At 44.1% G+C, this 13,710-nt stretch overlaps 1 protein-coding gene across 1 annotated transcript in view; it reads right to left on the reverse strand.

Moving 5' to 3' along the window:
* Positions 1–6,167: 6,167 nt before the first annotated feature.
* CIB4 (calcium and integrin binding family member 4) overlaps positions 6,168–13,710 on the reverse strand; it is a 45,557-nt gene continuing 38,014 nt past the window's right edge. Inside the window, exons 3-5 of the mRNA XM_054972746.1 lie at positions 8,240–8,381; positions 6,568–6,677; positions 6,168–6,260 (exon numbers count right to left, since the gene is read on the reverse strand). Of these exons, the coding sequence (XP_054828721.1) occupies positions 6,168–6,260; positions 6,568–6,677; positions 8,240–8,381 (345 nt within the window). The remainder of the gene's footprint in view (positions 6,261–6,567; positions 6,678–8,239; positions 8,382–13,710) is intronic.

The raw sequence follows: 13,710 nt of genomic DNA on the forward strand, positions 1-13,710 counted from the left end.
AGTGAAGTAACTCTAGCCCCTTTTCCCAGATTCAGTAATATATGTTCAGTTAGGAGCGTGGATCCAGCAATGCAGAAGCATGAAGGAAATTGTACTTGGTATGGTATAATTTGCACAAGCTTTTGCACAATGGCTGCAGTGATACGTTAACAAAATAACAATATGCATGTAGAACAATGCAATGTACAACATAAGTTTGCATTATTTTATTTGTTTTTGAAATAGTTTGTGCTACATCTTGTGCAGTCAGAAAAGACAGGAAGGATCACTTTCACTCAGACAGACAATTAAGAATAATTTTAATGCTTTGCTTGTGCTGTTCTACATGCAGAAATCTTCCATGAGATTCAAACCAGCATTCACTGTGCACACTTAAACTCTATGTGTATGTGCTTTGGGCACTCTCACAACCATCTGCTCATTCAGTCAACACTAGGTATGATCTGGGCTTGGGATTTTTCAGCATATTGATCACTGGGCATAGAGCCAGCATGGTGTAGTGGCTAGAGGGTCAGACTAGGGTCAGACTAGGATCTCGGAGACCGAGGTTCAAATTCCCATTCTGCAGCTGGAAGCTTGTTGGCCGGGGTTGTTGTTGTGAGGATAAAATGGAGGAGGGGAGAATGATATTGCAAACTGCTTTGGGCGCCACTGGGGAGAAAAGTAGGGTATAAATAATTAAATAAATAGATGCAATATATATATGTGCTTGCATACAATATCTCAAGCTTTCTCTCTGTGGCACACCTGGAACTGAAATGGAGAGAGTCCAGAAGTCTAGCCTGCCAGGCCAATTTCATTGTGTGTAGATGTAAGAGAGTCACGGCTGAGATGTTTGCAGAGCACATTGATGAGTGGAGGCCTGTGTTCAAATCCCTGCTCAGCCTGAGAAGCTTACTGGGTGACCTTGGACCAGTCACTCTTTATTACTCTAACCTACCTCATAGGATTATGGTGTAGATTGATTTTAATAGATGGGGCTTACCAAGGGGAAGAGAGTAATAGTTGAAGGCAATACTCTGTAATATGAAGCTGCATCTTTCCTTAAAAACACCACTTCTAGAAGACCCAGTGGGTGGATTGTAGCCATGTTCAGGATCTGGCAGATGTATCTGGTGTTAGAAAGCAAGGCCAGATTCCTAGATGAACCTTCCCTTGTAGGAGAACAAAATTTGAGTCCAGTAGTACCTTAATGACCAACACAGCTTCCCACGGTATAAGCAATGCTCACTTCACCAGAATCCTTGTAGGATCATTCCACCTGGCTTGTTTGCTCAGTTCATTCCAGGCTCCTTATACTCGAGGCATCTTTCCTATAGTGCCCTTGCTGTTTGTTTCTACCACATTATTTAGGCAGGATTGCCGAGGCTATTGAACAGAAAGTTGGTAGGCAGACCAGAAGTGAAATGTCTGCTGAGGTCCTAGAACTCCACAGAGATATCCGCACTGCTGTTTTCCATTGTAAAATAATACCAAAATGGTTCTAATAGGAAAGCAACCATGCTGTCCATGTTCCTGAGTCTTCCAGGCGGGGAACTTACCCAATCTCTCCTTGTAAAATGGTAAGAGCTGATGCAATGTCGCTCTTAAGGCAAGAGTGGAAAGTGGCCAATCTGGGTCTCTGCCCACTTTTTAGGGCTCCTTATTGGATACTGGTTCTTCCTGCTCCCCCCTTCACCTGCGTGCTGGATGCATGCTGGCATCCACCTCCCTTGACTTTCCAATGGCCGCCATGTTATGTGCACAAGGCAGGGACCAGGGGTTGAGAGGGGACTTGGCCTGGAGAGGCCTGCTTCCATCTGGCAGTCAGAGGTGTTGGAATAAGAGGCTGGGCAGAAGCAGCCTGGTGGGGCTGCTCTCTGCGCCGGTGCTTTTTTTGTCCCGCTCAGGAGAGGCAGCTGCCTTTTCAGATGGTTACCTGTCCATCCCCTACCCCTAATGTTGCTCTCCGAATCTGTAATCAAAAATGTGTTGTCTGTATTTAGAATTAAATAAATCTGTAAATAAATTTGGTTGAGTTTCTGTGTGTTTACTTATTATACATTATGATTTTTATTGATCCTTAAGACTTCTTGTGAAGCTGAAAGATGCAATATACACAAACCTTTTAAAGAGTTTTTTTATGTTTCTGAGAAAGCAGCCATATCTGTCTGTCTGTCTGTCTGTCAGATTTTTTTTAGCTTTTCTGCCAAAAGTTAGCACACAGCAATTCAAAGTATATATATATATATTAAAATATAATAAAAGGATCTTAAGGAAACCAATGAGGGCTGGGTCCAGGATAGAGGTGAGAGTTGCCTGGGGCAACATCAACGACAACATCATATCTTTTATTGGCATAACAGAAACATAGAATGGTGCTTACAGTCAATAAGAGGTTAAGGGTATATATATGTATATATCATAAAAAACAAAAAACATAAAAAACCCAAAATTAGCATAAAACCTCATTTTACAGCATATCTGAATTTGATCTTAAGTATTTCCTCCAAAAATCTTGCAACTTCTCTAGTCATTTCCACTACTGAGTCACTCAATAAGAACCGACAACTGATCACAGTATTCTGAAGAACCATTATCTGGGGAAGACTATCAAACAAATTCCTATGTAGGTTTGCATAAAACTGGCAGTCAAGCATTATATGCTTAATTGATTCAGAAAGGTTCACTCCCACAGGGACAAAAAAACCTCTCGTGGAAAGGGACTTGCTGGTATCTTCCACAAAGAACGTTAGAAGGAAATGTATTCAGTCTAGCCAGCATAAAAGCCCTACGTTGGAGATGGATCTCAAGATCATATATATAATTAGACATCTTCCCAGGCTGAGTGCCAAGCTACACATGACGAATGACACTTGAACGGCAAGTGTATTTCTCCCTGTTCACTTGCCCTCCACTCAATCCACTTGCCGTTCAAGTGTCATTCGTCATGTGTAGCTTGGCCCTGAGAGTCAAGAAGACCTTGATGAAGCGGGAGAACATATGTAAGGCTGTACAGGACAAAGTTTAGGAAGTTCCAGATCTAAAAGTCTCTGTTTAATAAATCTAAAGTTGTAAAGTTCAACAGACAAGAATAAATCCTCTACTGCAATCCCTGTATGCCTGGGGCAAAATGTCTCTTTAATAAAGGCTTAATAGGAAGTTATTTTGTTATTTACCTCCATGCCATGAAAAGCTCCAGATGCCCATTTCACCCCTTTGAGCTTCAGTTAAAGGGGCAGGACATTTTCCACTGGACCTGTTGGCCTTGGCAACCCTAATCCAGGCACAGTAGAAGCGCATTGGGCTACTGCTTTCCCTTCACTTGGACTCAGAGTTGCCAACTTCCAGGTGGGGCCTGGAGATCTTCTAGAAATATGACTGATCTCCAGACTACAGAGGTCAGTTCCCCTGGAGGAAATGGCTGCTTTGGAGGGTGGACTCTGTGGCATTATACCCCACTGAGGTCTCTTTCCTCCTTAAACCCTGCCCCCCTTAGGCTCCAGGAATTTCCTAGCTCAGAGCAGGCACCCCTATCCTCACCACCAGTAAATGAGAAAGGAGGGGACTCTCAGCTGGAGCTGGATCCAGGCATACTGGAGGAAACGGCTCAAGGCATGGCTTTCAAACATTCTGCATTCAGGGGAGCCTGAAGTCCACATTGACTGGTCTGGCTTGGAAGCATCTACACCTCTGCCACAGGAACTTCTGCATACGGAGGAGGATTCTGGGAAGTTTTCCAGGGCACATGCTTAATTCATCCAGTGTGCTTGCTACAAACACACACAACATTCCCCCTGATGTTTCACATTTTAAAGGATAGTCAGGGTGGTGGTGGGTTAGCTGCTATTCTGGGCCACTGAGCTGCCATGACTGAATTTACCATTGAGGTATTCCTCAACCCCACCAGCCAAAGTGTGGGGCTTGGAGGAGTCACCCTGGTTCTCCGTACCACTTGGATGTCTCAGAAGGCAATGAATAAAAATTAAAAAGCTGCATCAGCTCATGCCTATGCAGACCAAGTTTGCCATTTATGTTACCCAAAATGGAGGGTTTCCTTGCGAGTTGCGGGAAATAGTGTGCAAGGAGAGGCAGTGAGAGGTGGGTAACTGAGATGTTCTCCACCTATGTATACAAGGATTGTCCCTTCTGGAGAACTCTTAATAACTAAGCAGATGTTTAATCAAAAGGGTTTTTTATTGAGAATAACAAAGGTCAATTGCACATAGAAGCATGCAGCACCCACACAGCACTAACTAGAAAGCAGTGAGGAAAACTGGAGAGAGTTGAGGGATTGGATGATAGTTACCAATCCAGAAGAGGGCGCCTGGAAGAGACAGAGCATTGAGAAACCAGTGCATCAGTGTGGGAAGAGCTCAGACAGAAGTCTGCGGGTGGATGCTGGATCCAAGGGCATGCATACAACTAGGGCAGAGGGACAGTCCAATTATACTGTGGAACATACCCTGGGGCAAGATTTTGCCTTCTGCCCCTAAAGCAATAACTTAATGGTTGTCTCTGGGGTGATTCAATAAAACTGGGAAGGTTTGATAAAGCCTTCCTGGAGGAAACTAAAGTTACCAACGATGATTGACAACCAGCAATAGATGAGTGGGTAAGGTGATCAGGGCCATGAATTGCCTGAAAATGGGAGCGTGAATAAGGGAAGATCGGTAGGGTGTGTTAAGGTGATTAATTCAGGAACTTCAGGAAGTCCATATTGTCTTAGGATCTTTGCTCACCTCTGGAGCATGGGGGCTGAAAGCTGGCCTCACTAGTTTGAGAGCCAATTTGGTGTAGTGGTTAAGAGCGCGGGACTCTAATCTGGAGAACTGGGTTTGATTCCCCACTCCTCCACTTGAAGCCAGCTGGGTGACCCTGGGCTAGTCACAGCTCTCTGGAGCTCTCTCTGCCCCACCCACCTCACAGGGTATTTTGTTGTGAGGATAATAATAACATACTTTGTAAACCACTCTGAGTGGGCATTAAGTTGTCCTGAAGGGCAGTATATAAATTGAATGTTGTTGATGTTGTTATTCACCTGACACTTCACATGCTAGTAATTTCCCATCTCCCGGCTGGGATCTGGCTTTCATATTTCTGCCTGGCTTAGACAGCATTTCTGGGTTGAAAACAGAACAGAGAGGGGCTTATCATACAGCCATATTCATAAGCCTTCTTAATATCATGAGGGCAAGTATGACCACTGACATTTGGATGTCCATGTGCCACAGTAGCTGCTGTCTATCTGATCAGGGTTTAGGGTATTTTTACACCCAGCCCTCTCCCTCTGGCTGCCCATTGCCACCCATCATGGCCACCCCATATGAAAATGAAAACCAGGAGCCTGGTAGGCTCTTTCTCTCCTTTATTCTGAGCCACCTTTTACTCCTATATCCTCTGAGAAATATATAAGACAGATTTTTCAGCTGTGCACCTCACTAAAAATCCTCACGGAGGTTGATTGAAGATTTGGTCTTGTCTGTCATTCACAGGCTGCATGCATCTTGCATGCTGCCATCTTCTTGCACATTCATCAGAAGTCGATCCTACAGGAACTGAGAGAAGAGATCAATTAGATTCCTGGGCTAAGGACTCAGAGTCTGGCCAAATCCCAAGATACCAAAAGCATCTTATTCAAACTGGCTTTTGGGTTCCAGAGGTTGGATCTGTGGGGCTTTAGAAGGGGCCAAAACCAGCTTTACCTCTGTCAAGAAAACCCTATTTGTTCTTGAGACACAGGTAATCCCTGTAACTTTATGGAGGGATCTATGAAAAAGGCTCCCGGGATTTCTGTCCTGGAACAGATCTCCGACTGAGGGCCAAGCTACAAGTGACACCTGACACAGGTTGGACACTTGTCAGCTTCCCTCAAGTTTTGATGGGAAATGTAGGCATCCTGGTCTTGCTTGGCTCTCCAATTGCTGTCCAATGGACTTTTTAACTGTCACTTGTCCAACATTCCACCAAGCTGCCTACATTTCCCATCAAAACTTGAGGGAAGCTGACAAGTGTCCCACTAGTGTCAGGCGTCACTTGTAGTTTGGCCCTCAGATACTCCTCTCATAAATACAAAACTCTATGGTAGAACATTCCCCTGGAAGAAGCTAAGAGAAGGACAGGTGATTCCAGAGTTCAAGTTCAGTTTATGGGCAGCAGTTAAAGTCTGGTGCACTGGAAATCTGTTCTTACTGTAGGAAATCTGGAGACTTTGTTATGGCATATTCAAACTCCAGCAAAGACAGCATTTTGTCCTTATCTGTGTCGGCTTCCTCCAGAACCTTATTGGGATAGAAAAAGGTGTGTTAATTCAGCCAATGATTTCTCTCTGATCATACTGACATAGGGCAAAACAAGAAGCCTCTTCTTTTGGCCCTGAACCAGGTACCTAAGCTGAGATCACAGTTTCTTGGTTAGTTACACCAAGATTACATTGGCCTTTCTGCTGCAGCATGACTTTAAGAGCTCATATTCAGTTGTCTGCCCCTCCCGTCCCATGCATTGGCCCTTTCAGGACTTGCAGCAGACGTCCGTCTTGAAACCTCTGGAGAGATCATAAAAGAAAGGGATTGCCACGGGGATACGCACGCTGTGGGCCAAGGAAACGATCTCTTCCTCACTGAGGTTCTTGCCGTTGAGCAATCGGCGGAAGAAGTTTTGGAGGTCTTCTTCATCGATGAAGCCATCTTCGTTGAAATCTGGTGGGTATTGCATAATAAAGGCATGGGGCAGGATTCAGGAAGGCGGCAGGCTGATGCACACCCCAGTTAGCCCCCTGCCCAAATCCATTAAGAATTGCCTTTCAGGATCAACCAAAGATATATCTACTCCAATATTACTCCAACTGCGGCCAGCATACATTTTCTTGGGATTCTAGCCTGGGCTGCCACCCTGTTGTGTAATTACAGAAATAAAACAGAACTTTTGTGACTCATGGGACTATAGGAATGGAATGGGATCAGGGAAATGTAGCAACTTTTTATTGAAATGGTTATGCTTGGGCCCTGAGGGGAAGGAGAAGGACAAGAGTCACTGAAAGTTAACGTGCCCTAATATCATACTGTGTTACGCAAGGGTTAACTGTCCATTAGCTCTTATCTGAATCTCTCATGTGAAGTTGTCCGATATCAAGTCAAGTCATTGTATGTATTTAAAACATGTGTGTGCTGCCTTTCCGCTCAATTCAGGGTCCCCAACATTAAAACATTTCAGACATTAAAATTTTCTTTGAAAAGCATTTAACATACAAATATACACAATATTTAAAACAAATCATAATATAAACATAAAAACACAGAAACAGGGAAGAGGGGTGATAAGAGTTAATGAGAGAAGCCAAGCAAAAGTCTTGCGGGCAGAAGGCAGCAATAGAGTTGTTGTTGTTGTTGCTGCTGCTGTTATTAATTAGAGGGAGATAGACAAATTTCCCTGGGGAGGGAGGAAGTTCTGAAGTTTTGGTGCCCCAACCGAGAAGGCCCTTTCTCAGGCTGCCACCCTTCTAGCTTCAAATGGTGGAGGCACCTGAAGCAGGACCTCTGAAGATGACGAGATCAGGTAAGTTCATACTGAAGTCGGCAGTCTTTCAAGCATGCTGACCCTAAGCTGCATAGGGCTGTAAAGGATAATGCCGGAATCTTGATTTAAACCCTGAAGCAAATTGGGAGCCAGTGTAGGTGGAACAAGACTGCTGTCCATCATTGATTCCTCTAGCCTAGTATCTGACTGAAGGTGGCTCTCTGCAGTCTTGCCCAGGCCAGCAAACTGCGTAAGGATGCTCAACACCCTTCCGCTTGGCTCATCACCTGTTCGCTACTTCCCATCTGGCGGCTGCACAAACCTATGTTCAGCTCATGATCTGATCATGAGCATCAAACAAGGTATGTTCAGCAGCTAAAGGTTCACCACAAAATTTGCAGCATCCTTATAATCAAGATCCTTTTCAGCTGGGGACACCAGGATTATCTGCATGCAAAGCGTGTGATCCACCACTCAGTTATGGTTTCTCTTCAACCATTTTCGCCTCCCTTCCCTCATCCAAAGACTCTTGCTTTGGACTTGGGCAAGTGAGCTTGCCTCTTACTGAAATACAGTCCTTTGTCTTTGGGGCCCTGATCCTAAAAAATCTGATCTCAGTCTTGCCAAGCCTGTCTGTACCTACGCTGCCTGAGAGCACCTGCTAAGCCAGTGGCTCTCTCCTATCTTCTGGAGCTCTGCTCTTTCTTGGGTTCTGCCATGGGAAACACTGAGAGGACCATCATACCATATAGATGAAAAGCATATTCTATCTTAATGATGGGACATGCCAGGTCACTGAAGACGGATGCCATCCCAAGGATGTCCTCGAATGTGAAGTAGCCATCTGTGGAGAACACCTTGCAGATCCTGTCCCTGAATGGATGGACCTGAGTGAAGAGAGGAGGATTTGGTGTTAATAGTTACGCGCTTCCTTATAGTAGAGAAATTCTTTCTTAGCTTCTATGCAATGAGATAATGGCTCTTCTTTATACAGTAAGACACAGATTTGCACTTGAACAAAGTAGCAGAGTAGTAGTTACCAAAAACCCTCTCTCATAGTTTAATGTTGTTACAGCTGCTGGCCAACCATTATAAACATAGATCCTTGCTACATATTACACACAAACATGCCTAGGGAAAAGTAGTTTTGGGAGGCTGCAGCTGGGAGTAGAAAATCACCCGGGGAGACATAGCCTTTCCCTCCTCTTCCAGCTCCCAAACCTTCATCCTCACCCTCCAAGAGCCTGCAATCACCTTCTTCTACCACCAGATGGCAGTGGGACATCAACCTATCCAGTAATTCCCACATGTCATCTAAAGAATATTAAATTTCCGTAGCAAGTTAATTGGATCATTTTCGATGCAGTCTCTCCATCTCTGTCTATAAAGTGCCTTTTTGAAAACAGCAGTTGATTAACATGTTTTAAATGTGAAAGAATCGATTCTTGATAAATCGTTTTAAGCAATCGGTTTACAATGACCAGGGCCAGCCCAGGACGTTGCATTAATGCCCAAGGCTGGAAACCAAGATACTTGTGCAGGTGAAGTTCTCCCTGGATTCTGCCCCAATGACTCAGAACTGTCCAAGGGCTACTTTGCTGCTGTTACCACCTTCAACCTGTCTGCTGAGTAACATCCTAGATTTGCTGTGGAGGCTCCTTTGGCTTTGAGCACAGAAATGTCTTGATGATTTAGAAAGAAGGGGGCAGTAGTGTACAACGTGAAGAGAAAAATATGATTGGGAGCAAGAGGAACTGAACCATCCTCTTACTTTAAGCTTACCTCCCTTGCAGTCCCTCTCCATTCACCTGGGCTGGGTTGGGGTGGGGGGTGGCATTTTTGTTTCATGGTTACTGGGTTGAATCAAGGAGAAAGTTTCTGCTAACGGAAAGGTGTGTGCAATTTTTGCTGATTCCTCCCTCCTCCTGCAGACTTTGTGGGGAGTTCCCCAAGGAGCAGTATTTCAGGGGCATTTTATACCCTGCCACCCTAACCCAGATAGCCTAGGAAAACCTGATCTTGCTGGATCTTGGAAGCTAAGCAGAGTCTACCTGGGTTAGTAAATGGATGGGAGACCTCCAACAAAGACTAGGATTGCAGAGCTGGTCAATGGCAAACCATCTCTGTTAGTTTCTTGCCATGAAAACCCCACCGGGGGTTGCCATAAATTAACTATCACTTGAGGGCAGTATTTAATTCATTTTATGCTGTACCAGGACATGAGAAGGTGAGGAAACTCCACTCCAAGGCTGGAATTCATTCTGTCAGTGGAGAGTTTTGTAGGATTCAAACCATGTTGGATTTGGAACAGGGAGATCTGAGTTCAAGTCCTCCACTTGGACCTCAACGTCCACCTTGCTGCAGCTTGTTAGTTTGCCATTAGTGATGGCCTCTGCTTAAACAAAGAAATGGACTGAACCAGACAATTGGACTGGTCAGTTGACTGAAGTCCCAATATATCTACTGCTGAAGGCATGAGAGTGCCTCTAGGTTATAGTGGTATAGTGGTTACTGTCTGAACATCACTCGGCCATGAAAGCTTGCTGAGTGACCTTGGGCCAGACACATGTTCTCAGCCGAGCCTACCTCACTGGGAGGTTGTTCTGACAATAAAATAGAGGAGGGGGAACTATGCTGAAAGTTACTCTGTGTCCCCAAAGCAGGGTATAAATGGATGGGACGGGACCGGATGGGACAGGACCGGATAGGACAGGATGGACAGATAGATACAGAGATGGATACACAGATAGATACATAGATAACAGAGGCAGCCCTACCCTAAGGCAAGACCATCATGGCTTTTTGAATTTAAAGAGAAATAGATTGGTGTACCTAAAGGTGATGATTTTAATGCCTGAAGAAGTTTCTTGAAATATATTTTTATTTTGAAAAACAGAATAATAGAAAGAAAAAAGGGATTATATAACATAGTTGGGTAAATCAGAAATACGCAATTATATATAAAAGAATATATAAAACACAAAATATTTCTCCCCAACAACCCCTTCATTAAATTTTTAAGACATTTTCTGTAAGATACAATAATACTTACTTATGCTAGGATACATTTATAGTCAATGTTTTAAATTACAAATTTCATAACTAATCTGTTTTGCAACTACATTACTGGTTTCATCATTGCTACATAGTCAATATTACATACTTTTGCCGCTTCTACATAGCTAATATAATTTTTAACAAATGGGTAAGATATTAAAATACATAAGGAATTACATTTATATTCAAGATGTTTCATTTAGAACTTATTCTCATTATGCTTTTACATGGCCTAAATTTGTCTCCTGCTTGCATAATACACATTCCATCTCACCTCAAAATTCGTAAGTGAACTGTTTCTCAAATAAGTTGTTAATTTTGCCATTACTGCATAAGTGGAACCAGCAGGGCCGGATCTAGGGTTGCTGGTGCCCAGGGCAACCCTACTGTGACCCCTCGCGCTGTGCGCGCGCTCCCAGCACTGCGTGATGACATCATTTTGGTAACATCATCACGCAGGGTGGAGCGGCAAAAGGCAGTGTGGGGAGCTGCAAGGCCACCCGTGCCATTTGCCTGCCCTGCAGGACAGGGGGTGCCCAGCTGCCTCCTGTCCTGTGGGGCAGGCGAATGGCACAGGTGGCCGTGCTACCTTTTGCCTGCCCTGCAGGACAGGGGGCACACGGCAAGCCGGCCGCCCCCTGCCCTGCGGGGCAGACAAAAGGCAGCGCAGGAGGCTGCAAGGCTGCCCGCGCTGCCGCCCGTGTGCTCCCGGCATCTGGCAGCTGCTCCCGGCGCACCCTCCCTGGTGGTGCCGGGGGCAGACTACCCCCCTGCCCCCCTTCGATCCGGCCCTGAGAACCAGAAGAAGTGTTTGCTTGCTCGCTAATGCTTGTATGGAATTACATCTGAATGGAATTAAATTTTGCACTTTGTTTTGCCAAAGGCCTAACTCTTCATCACTCTAACAAAAGTCCAAATGCAGAACAAGCATACTGCCTCCTCTGCAAATTCCCACCTATTTTTAAAATAAATGCAGGAGTTCATATAATGTTAATAGCAAAAGAGGTGCATGGTTTGGCAGTGCAGAATCCCCTGGGCCCTTACTTTGTCTGTCAGGGCCCTTCTCTCCAGGCTCCAATGCCAGGAGGGAAACTAGCCAAGAGAAAATGTGTTCATTCAGCACATTTGTATCCTGTTCTTCTTTCAAGGGAGTTCTGGATAGCATTTGTAGATGAAGTGATCCCCCTTTTTTCATGTGCGGTAGATCAGGCAGAAAGAGAATGACTAGATCAATGCCACTGTTTGAGCATCGTATCTCAGGCTCCTTAGAGACCAACAAGATTTTCAGGATATAAACTTTTGAAAATCAAACTTCCTTTCTGAAAAGGGAGCTTTGACTCTTGAAAGCTTGTATGCTGAAAACTTTCTTGGTTTCTCAGGTGCCACTGGACTCAAATCCTGCTGTTTTACCTCAAGCCAACACGACTACCTACCTGAAACTAAATTTAAAGATATTACTTAATATGCTGTCACAGTGAAGCTGATGTTGAATTATTTATTACAGTCAAAGGCCAGCACTAAAATACATACACTTCCAGAAATATTTACATTAAAAAAAACTGTCACACAGATACTGTCACAGTGGGCTACGGGTATTGTTTGAAATCAAACTGCCATGAACGCTGCTCTCCAAGGGCAGGATGTCAACTCTGAAAAATAAACTCTGCACAGTGAGATCAAATTTTATAAACTGGCACTGCTTTGAAAACTGACCATTGCAGGGAATCAGTAAATGGGCCATAATTATAATTATATACTGAAAGAGATGACAGAGTTGTTATTGATTTAAAGGAAGTGTTCCCTTATAAATAGGTTAAAAGCATTTGAATTTAAAAATAATTGCTTTTCTTCATCGTGTACATTTCTGATGCTAAAAATTCACAAAACTCTAAAATGTACATAGATACTTGATGCTGGCACAGAGCTATGGAAGTTTTTGTTAGCTAAGAGAGTAGTGTAGTACTTGGTGCGGTCACTCCCAAAGTGGAGCCCATAGGTGTGATGGTGCCTGCTGAGGTGTTTTGTGGTTCTCACTTTTCCTCTTCTCCAAAGCAGAGCACCAGTCCTGGTTTTTCTCTACTTCATTGGAGTAGGAGGTGCTTCAAAAGAGCCCAAGAGTCAGAGGCATCCCCTTTGTATCTGTAGGAGCCACCCATTTGGAGAATCGGCTGCTTCCATCTTAGGAACATGCTTGGCTTGGAATCTTCCAACAGTTTGTAGAACCTTCCAGTGCTCTATGATTGGCCATAGCCCCCATGGCAGCCATTTTGACATAGGTTTCAGTGCCCTCCACTATGGCAGCCATTTTGTTGTAGCGCCCACTACCTGTTCTCAAAATTCCAGACATATCCACAGGATCAACAAGGTTGGGCAGTCAGTGTATTGGCCATGGAAAGGGGAGACTTGGGTGTTTTGCTGGGTGGCCTTAGGCCAGTCATCTTTTTTCAGCCTAATTGAGCTTACACGATTGCTGTCAGGATAAAATGGAGGAGAGGTGAGCCATGTAAACTGCCCTGAGCAACTTGGAGAAAGGGTGTATTTAAATTGTGATTGATAATAATTATGAGGAAATCACAAAGTTGCCACTCCTTTAAAGATGAACCTGGCAATCTGGCAGCCCCAACTAGTCAAGAAACCTGAGTAAAAGCCCTGATCACAGCCATTTCTTAATAGTAACACAAGACAGAGTAAGCAGGAAGACAAAGCAGAAAGCAGTTTTCCCTTTGCAATGGAAAGGGGCTTTCCACATGCTTAGAGGAACTTAGCAGCTCTAGGTGCCACCATTTTTATCAACAAAAGGAAGTATCTCTACACAGGCCAAGAGGACCTTTGAGTGAATTGCATTTAATTGAGGGAGGAAGTGTCTTCAAGCATTCTAGTCCAAGGGCACGCTGGAAGGCTTCTCTGGGGCTAGAGTGGTAAGTAATATAATGCCATGTCATCCTTTATTGTTCTGATGAATTAATGCTTTAAATACTTGATCATAATTTGACAATCTTTGCTTAATCAACCATTTTTAAAATACGATAAAATGCCAGCTTTCAGTATGCCCCAGAAACTTCACAGAGAATACCAAGTTGCAGCTCTGGGAATGAGAGTTATTTGGTAGAAGCTGCCTTCTATGGAGTCAAACCATCAGTCCATCAAAGTCAGTATTGT

Source organism: Eublepharis macularius, chromosome 1 (assembly GCF_028583425.1).
Source record: "Eublepharis macularius isolate TG4126 chromosome 1, MPM_Emac_v1.0, whole genome shotgun sequence".
In the NCBI taxonomy this organism is placed as follows: Eukaryota; Metazoa; Chordata; class Lepidosauria; order Squamata; family Eublepharidae; genus Eublepharis; species Eublepharis macularius.